Source organism: Myotis myotis, unplaced genomic scaffold (genome assembly GCF_014108235.1).
Source record: "Myotis myotis isolate mMyoMyo1 unplaced genomic scaffold, mMyoMyo1.p scaffold_m19_p_3, whole genome shotgun sequence".
NCBI lineage: Eukaryota > Metazoa > Chordata > Mammalia > Chiroptera > Vespertilionidae > Myotis > Myotis myotis.
Genome location: NW_023416335.1, coordinates 128,986,028 through 129,004,128, shown reverse-complemented (window position 1 = coordinate 129,004,128; position 18,101 = coordinate 128,986,028). Strand labels below are relative to the sequence as shown.

Below are 18,101 nucleotides of genomic sequence, written 5' to 3'. Positions count from 1 at the left end.
TTCAGCCATCAGATCTCAGCTCAGATGCCATATCCTCAGAGATTGCTAAAGTGGCCTCTCTGTTGCCTTATTTCATCACCCTGTTCTTATTTGCCCTTTATAGTTTTTATCACGTGTGTATTTGTCTTACTAATGTCACTCCTCCCTCCCCGCCCTGACATCCAGAATGTGAGGCCTAGGAGGGCAGGGACCAAGCCTCACAGAATGTATTTCCACTTGGCATATCTATAATTTTGTCTGTTTGTTATCTCACTTTTCTAGAAGTTTCCTGGTTAGTGCAGTATTTCTAGTTCTAAAAGAGTGCCTGGAGAAAAAGAAAAGAGTGGCTGGTACTACACACTGGGGGTTGAATCAATTAGGTCATGGTGATCAAAAGCTGTCTGTGCTTTCACTCACATTGCTTCTTTGCTCAGAATGTGCTTACTGCTCTCTCTCTTGGTTTGGCTTAATACCTCCTCATCCTTTAAGACTCAGATCAGGTAATTAACCTGTAGGAAGTTTTACTTGACCACTCCAGTGCTTAATATAGCATATGTTTTAGACAAAGCCAGGACTTAAATACACTAGCTCTATGTTGTAAAGGTTACCTCTACATATCTTAACTTTTTTTTAGCCTGTCAATTGAGAGTAGTAATAAATCACAGAAGTGAACAAGAAAAGAAATAATACATGCAAAGCACTTGGCATAGTATCTGGCACACAGTAAGAACTCAAAATATGCTTTTACACTAAGTTAAGGGCTCATGGTCTGTGCTCATGTAACATGTTATCTGTATATCTAACAATGTACTAACATCCTGGATTATAATTATCATATGTTTGTCCACCCCCACTCAGAAAGTGACTTCCTTAAGGCCAGAGGTCAGATCTGAAAAATCTTTATGTCTCTAGTTCCCTAGTATAGTGCCTGGATACATTAGTTGCTCAATAAACTTAATGCTTTAATTTACATCAAGTAAAATAAAAAATTCAGGTTTTCGGTTGTATCACCACATTTGAGAACTCGGTAGTCACATATGGCCAGTGGCTACTGTACTGAACAATATATAGAACATTTTTATCATCACAGAGTTCAACTGTCAACTGAACAGTGCTAGTCTAGAGACTAAAAACAACTTAATGGTATCTGTTTTTTAATTTAATATAAATGGAAAAACCTACTTAGTTGAAGGCACTATGCTAGGTTATAATGCTATAAACACAGCATCTCAAAGAGAAGCTGTCTAAATTATAAATAGTAAAAAAACAAACAAGGAGATAAACTATAAATAGCATTGCATCACAAGCACTATTATTTCACTTATCTTGGATTCACAGAGAAAAAGTAAGATCATCAGCACTGAGAGGTTTACTAGGAAACTGATTATAGTTAGTGCCCAGGTCCTCTACAGGTAAGAGATTCTGCACATGCAGAACACAGAATGTTTCACCACCTCCGGTCTCACTGGATCTTCAATCCCCACAACAGCAATGCATGTAAGGCCGGTGACAATATCATTTTCATTATCCCAGTCTGGTTCTGGTTCTCCTGCTGGGAAATCTCTGAATGCAAGACATATGGTTCTCAAGCCTTCTGATGCCATCGGTTCAATCACAGTTTTTATAATATCATCACGGTCCCTTGGTCTGAATACTTTTGCCTCACCATTAGCACTCAAGATTTTGAAACACCTAAAAGGAAATGTTGAATCCAAACATAAATAATTAACAGAAATAATTACGAATGGCATTTAAAGTGAACTGGAAGGGCTAGAAATCATGGGATCTGATAGCTGAAATTTAGAGAATTCCATTATGTTGTATTTTTACAGACTTAAATCATATTCACTTTTCACTCTCCCCTTTATAAAACAGTTCCAATTTTTATAGCTTTCTGTTGATAGCTCTCCACTTTATCAGTTACTCTACATATTATCTAAACCTTCTCTTTTGGAAATACAAAGCTTTTAAATTTTCACAAAGAACCCCTAATAGCAGAGAAGAATAAACTATGCACCTACCCATTTTGGTACAGAGTTATACATTAATAATGATTAACACAAAATTGACAAGTATTTTCTTTTTTTAAAGTAAAAAGCTAAGTTCAATCAATCCCTTACCTGAGACTTTATTTCATCACCTATATGTTTTAACCATGAAAGAAACCGCCCCCCCCAAAAAAAAACTTACTATTAAAATAAGCATTCTATTTGAATGAGAGAAATAATGCCAAAATAGTTTTATTGCCAGTGACACTAGCCACAACCTTTTAATTATGTGGTAGATCGAAGTTACACTGTGGACTTCCCTATTTAAAGTTTATTTTCACACAGCCTCTCTATGCTCCTCTCCCTGTGATGCTGCCTCCTCCTGCTCCTAGGCAGGTGACTCCCAAATCTACATTTTCCGTTTTGTTTCCAAAGCTCTCCATCACTGCTGAAGGGTCCCACTCAGAAATTGTACCGGTACCTTAATCTTACTGCATGGAAGACTAAAAGCTGCCTCCTCACTGCCCATCTAACAGACATCAAGAGTACCCCAGTAAGTTCAATGTACATCAAGTCCCAAACTAACATCATCAACAGGTTCTGTGACTTTAAATGAAATGATGTATTAAGGAAACCAATTTTACCACAGGCTAATCGATACAAACCAAGATTAAATTCCTATGGCATCTCATCAACATTCTAACAAATGTTTTTCAATGAAACAATGTTATTTGAAGAGCTGCTATAAATCTAAAATCTCACCTGAGTACTTTTTCCTTATCTATATACATTACTTCGAAAGCGCTACATATTTATTCTCTGAACTGTCTTTTGAATGGTGCCTTTTCTTTCTCTTCCTCCTGTTAGTGACTTCTGGCTCTTACTCTGAGCTAGAGCTATTTATTGTAACAGCCTTTTGATAACTGTCTCTAGTGCCTTCTCTCCTCCCCAACCCATCTTATTTCCTGCCGTAAGAATTATCTTCAACCGCAGCTTTGATCATCCCGCTATATGATGAAAAAAATACTTCAGTCCCATTATCTGACCTTACTCAACTAAGTTTTTATTTATTTTTTCTTTATTGATTAAGGCATTACATATGTGTCCCCGTCCCCCCATTGCCACCCCACCTTATCTAAGTTTTAACTGCTCAGCCTAATGTTTAAGAGCCTCTACAACGAAATGTAAATATCCCTTGGAAATAGTTACTGTACACTTATTATATATCAGACTCCATGCTATGTTTAAATGCATTTTTTTTTTTTTTTTTTTTTTTTACTGTTACAGAGTTGATAGTTTTCACCCTCATTTGCAGTGGAGAAAAATGTAAGCTAAGGAAAAAATTTGCCTAAAATCCCAAAGCCAGTGAGTTCCAGGAAAGCATTAAAGCCTGACTGTTTCTTGATTTAAAAAATCTGCCCTGTACCTTCTATCTGCTACCCAGCAAGCCATGGATGCAAATTTTCTAAACTTCACACTGAAATCAGATAACCAAGCTTACTGTGAAGGGAGAAGAAAGCTCTAGGTTGCCTGTGTGCCACAACAGCCCATGTCTTCTCAGATGAACTATGTAACAGCTATCCCCCTGCATACAGCCTGCATACCCAACTCTTTTCCTCAGATATGGATTCCTTTCACCTTGATGCACTTATTTCATACCCAACCCTATCTCAAATGCTTCATCCTTCATAGTAAAATCTTTCATCTTAAAACTTTACACACCTGTCATATGCTGCCTTATCATTAATTTTATACTTGTCCCTTAAGCCTAGAGACCATAATCTGTCAAGTATTCATTAAGATAACACATATTATAGTCCATTTAAAAGCAAATTAGAAGTACAATATTCTAAGTGTTATAATTTCAAATGAGTTCTATATTTCCAAAATTGCTCGTAATTTTTTAAAAGTTCTCTACTGTAATTAAAGAAACCCAAATAATTTTAATACTTGTAATAGCACATAAAGATTGGAGAAATTATAAACATTTAATATTAAAATTGAAGCTACCTGTCTGTATAAGGACAGTAAAAGAGAAAGATTATCATTCAAAATGATAGAAGATACTTAAATATGACACCACAGCAGCATAAATAGGATAAAACCTCATTCTGATACAAAAGGAGAATTCTCAAGGCCTAGTTTTAATGCTTTGCTATTTTAAAAACTAATCTAAAATTCATTCATCATATTTTTGAGTCTACTGTCTACAAGGCAGTGTTGAATATAAAAACTTCAGTTTTTCTTTATAGGAGGCATATTTTTCTTGATCCTATATAACAATGAAATCAACATGTCTAAAAACAAGTATCAAGATTTACTTTATTAAATCTACCAGATTGGATGTAATTGAATGTGATGGGCTTATTTCCCCTGTAGCAAAACACTAAGAAATAAAAGAAACTGGAGTATAAAAATGGCAGAATACCATGGGCTAATATCAGGATACCATTGAAATATACTAAAAGCTCTGAGGTGCCATCAAATGCTCCATAGTCACAAAAAGAAAATAGCAACAGTAACAACACAGTAGGTATTTCATAAAGCAACTGTAGTTAGCAATTTATTCATCTCAGCACTTTACTCTTACTTTTTCAGAATTATCTCAGATGCACCCTTGCTGAATATTCGATAACTTCCATCAGAATTTTTCAGGACAGTACTCATGGACTTCCTAACAGAATTGAAGGTGTAGACTTTGTACAGTGATTCTTCTGGTATTTCATTTCTAACATCCTGATAATCCCGTTTTAAATCCAAAAGAAATCCCAACAAGGCACATTCAGTTTTATTACCAACATGACGAGGTAATCCACCCTCTTTCTCTGGGGGCTATAAGAGAAAAAGGTTTAGATGCTAGCTAGTATCATCTTGTTTCTCTATGACAGTTTCATATATTACACATAAATCAAAATACAACATTTTAAAACAAAATTACATAGGAAACTTCTATTGATATAGGCATTTCAGAGAGGGACACAGAATGATGAGGCAGAAAGGAGTTCTGGGACGAGAATGACATGGATTCCAATCTCAGCCCTGCCAGTTACTAGCTATGGGAACTTTTTGCACGTTACCCAATGGTTGTAGCCCTTGGCTTCAGCATCTGAAAAACAGGAGCACTTATGATGCAAGAATTAAGTAAGTCATGGTTCCTGACATGGGTAATGGGGCTTAACTTTAATTTCTCTCATTTTCTCTTCCTGTTTTCACTCAACATTTATATTAAATAATTCAAAATTAGATCTACTTTACAATTTTTATGGCTTAAAACAAAAGTTTGTGTGTTAAAATAAAGCACTATTGCCTTAAATGTATATAAAAGCTTTATTTTTTCGTAGTATTTTCACAAGTTTTACCTCATATAATCATCACAGAAATATTAAGGGCAGATGTAACTGTCTTTACTTAATAATTAAAGAAAGTAAAGCTCAGACTTTCTGTTAGTAAAAGGCAAAGTTAGATCTAGAACCAAGATCTCTATTAACTTCCAATCCAATAATCAATTGGTGCATTTTTCACTGAACAACTTGGAGTATTAATTTTGTTCATGGTTTTCATACATAAATCACTAGAACACATATCAAGTGAAATAATTTCATGCTTTATGTTATAAATAAGACTTTTAAAACTTATAAAGTTAAAAAAAACTTACAAAGTTGAAGTATTTTACTCTAAGGTAGTGCAAGTCTAGAATTACTTTATTGAGTTATTTACTAAAGGTCAAGCATCACCTTCCAAAAAAGAACATATAGCATGCATAAGAAAACATTATTTTAAATTGCAATCTGGCTTCAAAATTTTCTCTAGAAAACTGTGAGTTGACTTTCTACAAAAGTCTTTTTATTTTTATCTACAAAAATAAAACAGCCTGGTCTTTCAAAAAATAAGCTTAGTAAGAATTTAAAATTAAGGACTTGTTCTGGTTATAAGGCTTAAGAGTGTCTAAATATATAGGAAATTCAAAATAGAAGAGGAGAAAGTTACAGGTAAACAAAATGTATATTTTGACCAATAGATCTTACTTGCAACACAAATTGTATCAAAGGAACTTATATTCATTATATGGATATATGCCTTTTAAAAACAACACAATTCAGTTCTTCAATTTATATATATATAGTAAAGGTAGGTCTGCAGATCTATATACAATCTAATTACAAATTAAAAAAGTCAATTTTCATGCATAATTTATTAAAGAAACCTACCAGTATTTTTGATGTATAAGCACAATTCACTGAAATTCCTGTTACAAGATAAGACAAGATATTTGGTGGAATAGCTTCCGGCTCAGGGACCTTTTTGTAATGCTTTTCATTTATATAAGCTTGAACAACTGTCATTCGGTTCATTGTCAATGTTCCTGTTTTATCTGAGCAAATGGCTGTGGCATTTCCCATGGTTTCACAAGCATCCAGATGCCTTACTAAGTTATTATCTTTCATCATTTTCTACGGTGACAAAAAAAGTTTTAGGTAAGCTACATATAAAACCAATAGCCTCATTACATTAAAATCATAAACTGCTTTAAAATCAGAATGAAAATTCCCAGCTATATACATATACACAATATAAACCAATAATTTAATATTGGAGGATTTTAGTACATTTGACCTATCCAAATAAGCTTTCTTAGGTTTCAATAATTTGACCACTGCATAACAATCTAGCAAATGAAACAGATACCGGCACCCATCCGCAGATCACATCAACTCTACACTGCCTCCAAAAGCTTCTGCGAAGGGTCCTCACATTACAAGAGCATTGATAATCTGCTCTCTATGTACAGATGTACTTAGAGCAGTGTCAGCGTATATTACATTTAAGGAGTAAGTCTCTTTATAAAGTAGAAGTGAGAAGATTTTTGTATCAATCACCAAGGAAAATGTAGCTTGTATCAACTGAAATACATAGGTTGTGGGCTGCATGATTTTTTTTTTTTTTTTGAGTTAACATACCAAAAACAGAATGAGTCATTTTTAACTTTTCCATATGTTGATGCACTTGATATACTCACTATTTGGATCCTCTCTCTAATTCACAAGAGCAAAAAAGATAGTTTCTAAAAAATTAAAAATGTTCATAGTAGCCCCAAAAGGCATTTAAGTTAAAATACTTGATATTAATTCTCAAAATATATGTGGAATGGATTAAAAATAACAGAGTTTTTAAACTACTACTATGCAAGATATTGCAAAAAAAAAGTGATTCCTTGAAGAAATAAATATGGGGAAGAAAGATGTGTACCTCCCATATTACTTGTGATTCAAATTAATATTAAAGATTAAAAGAATGAAGTTCTTGCCTGTCCTGAGTGGCTCAGTGGTTGGGCATCAACCTATGAACCAGGAGGTCACCCTTTGATTCCCGGTCAGGGCACATGCCCAGGTTGTGGGCTCGATCCCCAATAAGGACATGCAGGAGGCAGCTGATCAATGATTCTCTCTCATCACTGATGGTCCTCTCTCTCTCCCTCCCCCTTCCTTTCTGAAATCAATAAAAAAATATTAAAAATAAAAAAGAATGAAGGTCTTTCTACAGTAAAGAAAATGTGTTCGATTTTGCAAAGCACTAACAGAGGATCCATAAAGACTACACCTCAGTGAAAGGAACAAGTGAAGGCTAGACTATGAGGTAACGGGAGTAGAAGAATGGAAACAAGGAGGCTTTAGAACAGAGGTGGGGAACCTTTTTCTGCCAACAGCCATTTGGATACCTTATAACACCATTCGTGGGCCATACAAAATTATCAACTTAAAAATTAGCCTGCTATATTTGGTCAACATTTAATTGACTCACCCCTAATGCCCTGGCAGGGTCAGACAAAATGATTTCACAGCCTTTGGGGTGGACATTCCCCATCTTTGCTTTAGAAGGTTGGACTGGAGTGAACCCTTTCTTTGCTCTTATACCACAGTAAAAGACATTGTTAATCTTACAATGAGAAAAAGGAGGGAACATGACTTGGCAACATAAATACTATACAATGAAAATTAAGCTACAAGTCTGCCTAGCAGAGTTGTGCTTAGTTTTGTGGCAAGGCTGTCCTCCAAGGTAGTGGTCGCCAAGGTAGTGGACCACCAGTGGTCTGTGAGGTCCGGAAGGCTGGCGACCACTGCTCCAAGGAATGTACAGGTCTCTATGTACTGGGATCCTTAACTGGGGGAAAAGGATGGAATCAATGACAGCATTTCTAAAGCAAACAAGTGTAAATTTATGAAATTCTCTTCCTTTCAGAATGAAAAACAAGAATAATCAGACGTGCATTTCCACCCCAGCTGGTACTTTAAACTTAGTACATCTCCTTAACCATTTCTACTTACCTTGACTGAGTAAGCCAATGAGATAGTGACTGCAAGTGGAAGACCTTCTGGCACAGCTACCACTAAAACCGTAACTCCAATAATGAAGAACTTCACAAAATATTGTATGTAAATCGGTGTGCACTCAGCAAGCCATTGTCTCTTCTGAACCCAGAATGTATCAATTACAAAATATAACACTAGAATGATAACTGTGATGGCAGACATCAACAAACCTTTCAGTATACAAAGAAAAGAAAAATGTAATTATTTAAATATTCCAGACACTACCCATTGTCAGTTACAAACTGGCCACTGGAAGAATTACAGCTGGTTTGGTTGGTAATACTTATTTTAATTTCTTTGGGAAATTGTTAACATCTTTTTTTGCCCTTGACATTGTCATATTTAATTTTTGCTTCCAAGTGTAGTCTTGTCCCTAGGAGAACTGGGAGAAATTGTTTAGGATTGTTTCCTAGACTTAACTGTATCCTCTTTGGTCTTCTACTGAAGCTGAGACAAAATAATAGGCACTGATAAGAAAATACCAAAAACTTAGCATAAGCTGGTGCTTTACATACTGGGAACTTACCTGTTGCTGAAAGACAATCCAATAAGAATCTGATGAATGAGAACACGTGAAATTAAATATTCAACCCTATCTTTTTAATTAAAAAAATTATCTGAATCATTATCTTTAGTCTATCCTTATTACTTCATTAACTTAGAAAAACAAGAGTTAATCATGTAGTATGAATCATTAACTTCTCTATTCCGTGGGTTATTTAGCCCCATCTAAATGAATATTAAAAAATAAGGTAAGTCCACATATCTGGGTCTAATAACCCAAGTCAATGCTTACTAAAAACCATCACTACCTCAAAATTCACTCTTATCCCCAACACTATGGAGTCAGTATTATTAGTTGCCTTATTTATTAAAAGAAGCATATATTTGTATTAGATAATAAACTTCTTGAGGACAAAAGCAAAAACATAACTTTTCCTAACACATTCCTAGGAAGTAATAAAATAATGCAATTTACCTGATTTAATAAAATGTACCAATTCACAAAGGTGATACCGCTGGAGGACATGCTCTGTTTGCTTTTTATTTTTTAATAGAGTGGTTCTCTCAACATGTGTTTTCTAGTGATGGCAACAGTTTAGTAATTTTAGCCTCAGCAGAATGAACTACTCCATTTAATGAACTAAACTATAACTTCTAGAAAAACATATACCTAAATTTTTCATAAATAGTAAAAAGATGAACAAAATGTGTGATAAAAATTTCTTTTAAATAAAATATAGTTGGGTAATGTGCATGGAGTAACCTCACTGCTAGCCCTTCTCCATTGTTCCCAAAAATTCAGAGATGAGAGCATGGGCTTGTGAATTGGCAGACTTACACGCTAATCTACCCACGTATTAGCTAGCTGACAGTGACAGAGGACGTGGGCTCTATGTAATGCGGAGACAATAGCCTCTAAGCAATGAAGAGGATAGTCAATAACTCAGAAGACCTGGTACACTGTGGATAAAACTGAAAATATTTTTAACTCCCCATCCAGCCACAAAGCAATGATTTTCCAGCCTTAAGTATGTCAAAAGATGATTTGTAAGCAGGAAGTTAGTGTATTTTAAAATAAACACCTTACTTTCCTTTATGTATCATACCTGCTTTGCCAATCTGAACAGCCAGCTTTGTAAGTTTCCCTTGTAAAACAGATTTTTCCTTTTTTGGCAAATTTGATTTCTTTTTGTCTTTTTCATCACCATCTCCACCATCTTCACTCTTCAAAGGCTGCATTTCCATGGCTGCACCATCCTGGGCTTTTGCTGCATTTAAGAGCAAATGTAATTTCACTACATTTTAAAGGCACATACAACTTGACATTTTGAAGCAAGTTTTGATAAAAATCAGTTTTCTTTTAGAAACTAGGAAAGATTTAAACATTCAGCTTTGTGTGTGCACATGTTGTATGTCTTACTCAGAGAAAAATAAGACAACAGTGAAACTTGGTTGTGAAACTGTGTACCAGACTTGAGAATGTTGTAATACATAATACAAATGAGGCATAGAAAGGAAGAAATATAGGGTCCTTAAACTAAGAACTAAACACCAAATCATTAATCTTCCCCTGAGTTGTATTAGGTAATGAAACTTACTCCAAACATCCCAAGTCCCTTCTATATAATTTCTACTATAATGCAGATTATGTATCATCTTACACACAGAGAAATACCTATGTGTACAGACTATTAAATAGATGCAAAAATATGTTATATGTTTTGTTTCTTATGCATTTTTGCTAGTAGTGACATAGTAACCAATTTATACTACCCAAAATGTTAAAGTTGAAAGTTACATACATCTGGATTTTTCTACACTTACTAGCACAAATCATAATTAAAATCTATTAACACTGCAAAGGCAGCACGACTGGGGCACTAACAGGAAGAGAGCTTAACTCAAGTAAACATATATTGCTGATTTTCCCTGCTACCTGGATCTTACACTTTTGGATGAATATAGTACACATTAGATATATTTTTGGATAATGAAAAGAAGCTAACTATACTTTTATCCACCTGAATTTACCTTTGTTGCGATTCTCAATAGCTCCATCTTGTTTCTTATCTGTAGGAACAAAATGGGAATTAAAGCTTTCCAAAAGAAATGAATACAGCCATGCTAAATTATGCAAAGGTAGTTCACATTTCTATAACAGCATTGTTACACAGTGCTACGTGTGTTTGTACAGATTAGGAAGCATCTAGTTTGTAATGACCTACTGGTCAATTACTCCCTGGTCTTAACCATAGGGGAATAATACTCCAAAATAATTTGGGCATCTATACTTGTTTGATTTCTCCATAAGACTTTACTCTTTTACGCTGTAATAAACCCAAATATAATATAAGAGGTGTTCAAACTAAATACAGATATACTCCTAAGAAAGCAGAAAAGGACAGGGGTAGAGAGAGAGGGAGAAATGTCATAGAAATACAATACGCAGGAGAGCTTTGATGGGAATAAGAACAAAAACACTACCTGTATAAAAGACAGCAGAGGCAAGTAAGTGAAACTAGAACATGAATGTACTATCAGTTGAGTTCATTATAATAACTGGCTTAGATTTGGAGAAAAGAGAAAGATGAGAATGTCTGAAGCAATAAGGTCATCAAGGAGGGAATGGGTCTAGTGTTTGGAAGTAGGTAGGATAATATTAGAAAGGACAGAGAAGAAGCAGAATCATTTAGTCTATTTTTCTTCCAACTTCTCTATCAAGGAGAACTATCTTCAAACTGGAAGACGTGGAACAAATATGGTCAAGATGGAACAGAGGTTCAAGATAAATGAGGAGATAGTAAGAGAACACCTAGCTACTTTCAATGACCTCAAGCTGGAGAGAGACCAGAGAGCCACATTCCAGACGACTAAGGAACTGAGACAGATTACCCTGCTCTGGGCTGCCTGTGACTGGAGGAGGGCTGGAAGTCCACAGATGAAAAATGGTGTCTCGTTCTATTAAAAAATAACAACAACAAAAACAACCCAAGAACAAAAAATGGTAGATAATGAATTAGATATTAATTCCTGGGAATACCCTTGACTGGATTCAGGAAAACAGGTTTGTAAGACATAAAAAAGGGTGCATACTGGAAAAGACACTGTGGAGGCAATGAGAACAAAGTCATGACACAACTTCCCTTTATTTTTTAATAAGGCCTGTTCACTAGACTCCTTTAAATTAGGATGCAGCACAGTGTATGAGATAATGCATATAAAGCATTCAATAAACGGTATCATTGTTACTGGTTTTCAAATTGCCTTTCACTCTTAAGAAACCTGAAGGAGGCAGACGGGAGGGCTGTGGTGAGGGACAGGAAAAACCTAGAATGTGGAGCTTGCTACCCTCACTTGCAGCAATAACTTTTCAAACACTTTTTTGTTTGAAATGAAGATTTCACAGCTAAAGACAAAAACCTAAAGAACAAAACACCTAAATATTTAAAACCCTGCTGTAGTTAGAACACACCAAGATATTAGCATGACATTTATTTTACAAGATCTCAAAATACTTACGTGTGTGAGAGAAATACGGGCTTACTACTCTTAAGTAAAATTAAATAAATCTAAGTGGTTAAACCACAGTAAACTGCTGTCAGTTTAAAGTGAAAAAACTCTGGAGTGATCCCGAGTGGAAGAAAACTGCGATACAGCAGACACAAAAGCAGGGTGGGGAGGACTTTTGGGAAAAAAGTATCATGCTGTCCAACTAAGTGATTCTGAATTGTCTCACGATGTATGATGGAGTTTCTTATAAGATCCTTGTAGGTGAACTACGGTTATCAAGTTTGCTGGATAGATAACTTGGAGGGATAGCAGATACAATGGATCAAAATAAAGATCTTCATATCTAATGATGAGCTGAATATTACACAACAAACACAGAGGGTGGCAAAGTAAAGTCTTTGACACCTACATAAGTACAGACTGAAGATTAAAGGCTCAATGAGTCCAAAATGTAATAAGGCTGGCAAAGAAGGCTACTACTAAAGTAGCAGAAAAAAATACGCAGACGGGAAGCAAGAGTTTAATTCATTTTCTGGTCAGATGACAGGGAGAGTCTAAAACTAGAGAATAAACAGAATAAAGACAATGGGAGTGGTTCAAGATGAAGTTACCCCATGGTAATGGGGACTGATGCATTCACTAAAAGCCTTTCATGGACTATTTAACCTAAAAGAAAAACTTTCCCTCCACTAATTCTACCACTTTACAGGACAATATTGGGCAATACTGTAACTTTTTTGTAGAATTTTTCATATCTAACTTCATTAAAGAAGTGTATGTTTTACACCAGTTCTTAAAATTTAGTTGCCATTTTTTCAAATACCAATTCTTATAGCAAATCGCCATTCTTACTTTTCTTTTCCTTTTTCTTCTCATCTTTCTTCTCTTCCTCTTCACCTCCAGCTCCAAGTAAGGTAAAAATAATTCCAGTTTGAGAATTTATACCTACAGCAGTAACTACCATTCTTCCAGAGCCTTCCATTACATGAGTACCTACAACAGAAAACTTGTTTACTTATTAAAAATAGATTTTTCCTCCTATCACCAAATTTCAAATTTTAGTAACATTGTCTTTAATATCCTTAATATTTAATAAAACGAACTCAAAGAAAATGTTAAATAAAACCTAAATTCTTATGCTTAAGGTTTTAACTCTGTAATCACTCATATCTGAGTTTAACACAACTCGACCAACTCATTTATCATTGGGCAAATTATAAACATCTCAAAAAATGACTACAACAGATCTAGAGTGAGACTCAAGCCTATAAATGCAAAGTGCTCAGCACAGTGCCTAGAATTTGTTGAAAATAAATGCTCAACTTAAAAAATTCTATCATCATCATCATCATCATCATCATCATCATCATCATCATCATCAGGACCTTTTCCCGAGAAATGCATTGTTCAAAAAAGAAATGTGCTTATAACCAAAGGGATTCCACAGCAACAAATGCCCCATTTCCCACACTCAACCCCACAACCTCTACCTAACCCAGACCCCTCATCCCAGTCTGCCAAGACTACCACAGCAGCCTCGTAGGTACCTAAATCTATGTTTATAGTTCATCCCGAAATGTTTTAATCTTCCCAAAATGTGAGTTTTGCCTTAAACCTCTCATAGCTCAAAAACTTCTGAGGCTACACTGCCCACTGGACTAAGTGCAAGATCACCTTGAGATCAACCAACCTTTCAAACCTTTCACCCACTACTTCAATATAACATTCCATTACAGAAAACTAGGGAGCAGACATGGGAATACTGATTGAATTCAGACCATCCCTCACAACAATGTCCAGAGTTGGCAGACATGTTTATTCTTACTTCCTAGAAACATGCCCAAGGTTACATCACTATTAAATGGCAAGGCAAACATTCAACCCTGCTCTGTCAGAGGACAGAGGACATAATCTTCTTACAATGTAATGCTGATAAGTTTGTTTACAGTTCTTCAATTGTACCTTTTATCAATCGTTAAAAGGCTTCCTACCTCGCTAATATTTTGGTGAATTTTAAGTAGCTTTTGAAACTTAACACTTTTTTTAAACACTCAAGTCTTCTTCAGTTATCACTTATTTATTTGATCTCCTAGTTCACAGCCACTGGGAGGACAGGGTCTACAGCACCTACCACCATCTTATGTAACAAGTCAATGCTCAAAGGTTATTTGCTAAATCTATATATATAAAAGCCTAAGTGACGATTCCACCATTTGACCAGTAGCTATGATGTGTACTGACCACCAGGGGACAAATGCTAAACACACAGGTATGGAAACATGGAACAGACTGATGAATCTCAGAGGGAAGGAAGGGAGAGTAGGGTAGGAAGAAATTAATCCAAGATCTTATATGCATACCAGAGGCCCGGTGCACGGATTTGTGCACTGGTGGAGTCCCTCGGCCTGATCTGCGGGGATCGGGCTGAAACTGACAATCTGACATTCCCCTGAGGGGTTCCGGATTGCGAGAGGGCACAGGCCAGGCCGAGCGACCCCACCGGTGCACCATCCATACACCGGGCCTCTAGTAAAATCTTAAGGCATATGTGCTTACTTCAGTACTTAAGAATTTACACTTAGCTATTAATTATGGAGTAAAATATCCAATAAGAATTTTTTAGGCCTTTGATTTTCTTGCTTTAACAACCTATATTCTAAATATTTCACTAATTATTAGTTTCTTTGCCAGTGAAAATGCAAGGGAAACAATAAATGAAATTTAGGACAGCAAAACAACATTTATTGGGCAAGCACTATGTGTAAAAGACAGTTTGTTTCTTTTAAAAATTCTGGCTTTCAGATGATGTCAATGTTTTATGTTTTGTTCTTCCTTACCACAGGTAATCATATGTTTGCAATTAATGTGCTCAAAATAAACAGTTTTTGTTCTAGCCATAGCCCGATTGCTAACTAAAAACTGCTTTTAAAGATCTAAATTTAAGAAGCCAAGAACAGCAGTGAGAGATGGCATCATGAGAATAAATTTAAAAATAAATGCATTTCATGTTTTTTAGTACATTTTTGGAATAGGGAAATAAATACAGAAAAACTTTCCCACCCGTATTGCGATAAGGGACTCTACAAAGCTATTTCAATCTTTTCCTAAGCATGGAAAATTTATAGAGTTTTCTTGGTATATTTGGTGTGTGAGGAACCTGAGTCTACATAAACTTACCAGAAATTTCTGTAAAAACAGGAAAGGACCAAAGTTCAGTTAAAGGATTTCAACCTGAAGAGTTAAGCACTAGGTAAATAAGCTAGATGTACATAAAAGTCCATGAGTAAAAATGGCAAAAGGGCAAGAGGAGACTAATTTAGTTCACCAAATACGGCCCAGTTAGTCTATGGCAGTGATGGCGAACCTTTTAAGCTCGGCGTGTCAGCATTTTGAAAAACCCTAACTTAACTCTGGTGCCGTGTCACATACATAAATTTTTTGATATTTGCAACCATGGTAAAACAAAGACTTTTATTTTTTATATTTATTTTATATATTTAAATGCCATTTAACAAAGAAAAATCAACCAAAAAAATGAGTTCGCGTGTCACCTCTGACACGCGTGTCATAGGTTTGCCATCACTGGTCTATGAAGATAATGTAGGTTATACAGCTTCCCTCTCTTTTGGAAAGATTATATTTGTTTAACATTAAATACCGTTTCTTAGAAGTATGGCAAAGAATAAGTAAAATAAGTATACACTGTATGTAAATACATTATCATTATATAGCCAAAATATTTCTGTCTATTTGGAATAAAACACAAGCATATCAATACAAAGAAAAACCCAAATAGAGTACAAATGTCCTTAGTATAAAATATTGAAGGGACACAAGATTTAAAAAACAAACAAAACGATGTCTATATTACAATTGAAACTTTTACCCTATTAATAATGGTGTTCATAAATGTACATAAATGTAATAACTGATTTTTTTGATAGTTTATTGATTTTTAGAGAGAGAGGAAGGGAAAAGGACCGCAACATTGATTTAAGAGCGACAGATCAATCAGCTGTCTCTTGCACCCTCCTCGCCCCGCTTTCCCCAGCCCCAGGATTAAGCCTGCAACCCAGGCACGGGCCCTTGACTAGGAATAGAACTAGCAACCTCCGGGTGCATGGGATGATGCCCAACCAACTGAGCCACACCAGGCAGGGCTAATTACTCTGATTCTTAGTGGTGTGATGTTCTGCAATATCCTTTTTTGGCACATATTTTCAAATCTTAAAAAGGTAATAATTAAACTTAGGTATGTGCCCCAAAATTGTGAATCTAACTTAACTGACTGACTCTTGTCACAGGTTTGACTTTGGTTTCATTAAAACCATGTTCAACCAATTGAAATACAAAATTCACAGAGAATAACTGAAAAATTATAGCTGTCAAGTTTTTGAATAGTTAAATCAGTAAGAATCTCCTCACCACATATATAAAGTGTTACCATTTAATTAACATCTGAAAATAATAAAAGACAAATGGACAACTCGCTTCCTCCAAACTCTAGTATAATTCAATGACTAGAAGGCAGCTTGTTTATAATTATTCCCATCATCCCATTTCATTTCCAGTTAACCATAGGTCAAGCTATCACAGTCAGGCTGTTATAAGAATCTCTCAAGTAGACAACCACCTCCTCCCTTTTTCAAACAGAGTACTCTCACCTATACGAATCCTTCCTTTTCCTATTCTCAGGACATGTCTTAACCATGTGCAAATGTAATCCTGCTTAGTGGATGTGGTGCTACTCCTGGACCTACTGTAGATTAATCATATAATCTTTGAGAAATAGTTTATTTTTCAGACTTTGTCCTCAGTAATTTAATGAGGGAGTGGGGTTAGGTAAGCTTTAAAGATTTTATCAGTTCTGAAAAACTCACACAAAGCAATAACAACAGTCGTTTGTAGACCATCATAGACAATTCATTGATTTGCTTTAAACACATTCTTCAATTTTATACTTCAACAGGTCATATTTTAGTTTTATCATTAGACTAAAATTAGCTTATACTGACTCTCAAATATCTTGATTTTTTTTTTGGACTCAGTTACCTCATTTGTAAAATACAGCTTTGGATTCAAAGATCTCTAATGTCTTCAACAACTTACAAAAACTAAAAATAAAAATTACTAAGGATTATAAAGATTAAGCCAGCACAAAATCTATAATCCTCTTCACATTATTGGCTTTTAGGGAAACTGTGTTTGATGACAATGGTATACAGTTGTAAGGGAGAAAAAAGTTAAAAGTTTAAAAGAAATTCATACCTGATAAAAGTAAGGGATCCTTATCTAAAGACTTTCTAACATGATCAGATTCACCAGTCAATGAGCTTTCATCAATTTTAAGATCATTGCCTTGAATAAGTATGCCATCAGCTGGAAGAAGATCACCTAAAACAAAAAACAATACTATGCTAAACTGTGAACATGATTATAATAATTGTACATCTAGTGTCAGAGCTATTCTCTCTTCTACTTACCATATTTCACTTGAGCAATATCTCCAACAATAATGTCAGCTACAGGTATCTGAATGACCTGACCACCCCTGATGACTGTGAACTTCTGTTCTTGTTCAATTCGACTCTGCAAACCCCTAAACTGCTTCTCCTTACTCCAGTCATTGAAAGCCGTCACCAGTACCACACATACTACTGACAAGAGGATTGCAGCTCCTTCAATCCAACCAGTTTCACCTTCACCTTCTTCCTCTCCAACAGAAACTTCTCCACAAACTATTTGGAAAGAA

The 18,101-nt window shown here is 35.3% G+C and overlaps 1 protein-coding gene across 6 annotated transcripts in view; it reads right to left on the bottom strand.

Annotated features, from left to right (window-relative positions):
- The window catches only part of ATP2B1 (ATPase plasma membrane Ca2+ transporting 1), a 129,892-nt gene that overhangs the window by 29,838 nt on the left and 81,953 nt on the right, over window positions 1–18,101 (bottom strand). For all 6 annotated transcript variants that reach the window (XM_036299080.1, XM_036299079.1, XM_036299081.1 and 3 more), the window contains 9 exons: window positions 17,833–18,087; window positions 17,618–17,743; window positions 13,202–13,342; window positions 10,871–10,909; window positions 9,946–10,107; window positions 8,291–8,505; window positions 6,176–6,418; window positions 4,558–4,799; window positions 1,434–1,671 (listed from right to left, as the gene is read on the bottom strand). In XM_036299080.1, coding sequence (XP_036154973.1) covers window positions 1,434–1,671; window positions 4,558–4,799; window positions 6,176–6,418; window positions 8,291–8,505; window positions 9,946–10,107; window positions 10,871–10,909; window positions 13,202–13,342; window positions 17,618–17,743; window positions 17,833–18,087 — 1,661 coding nt within the window. The remainder of the gene's footprint in view (window positions 1–1,433; window positions 1,672–4,557; window positions 4,800–6,175; window positions 6,419–8,290; window positions 8,506–9,945; window positions 10,108–10,870; window positions 10,910–13,201; window positions 13,343–17,617; window positions 17,744–17,832; window positions 18,088–18,101) is intronic.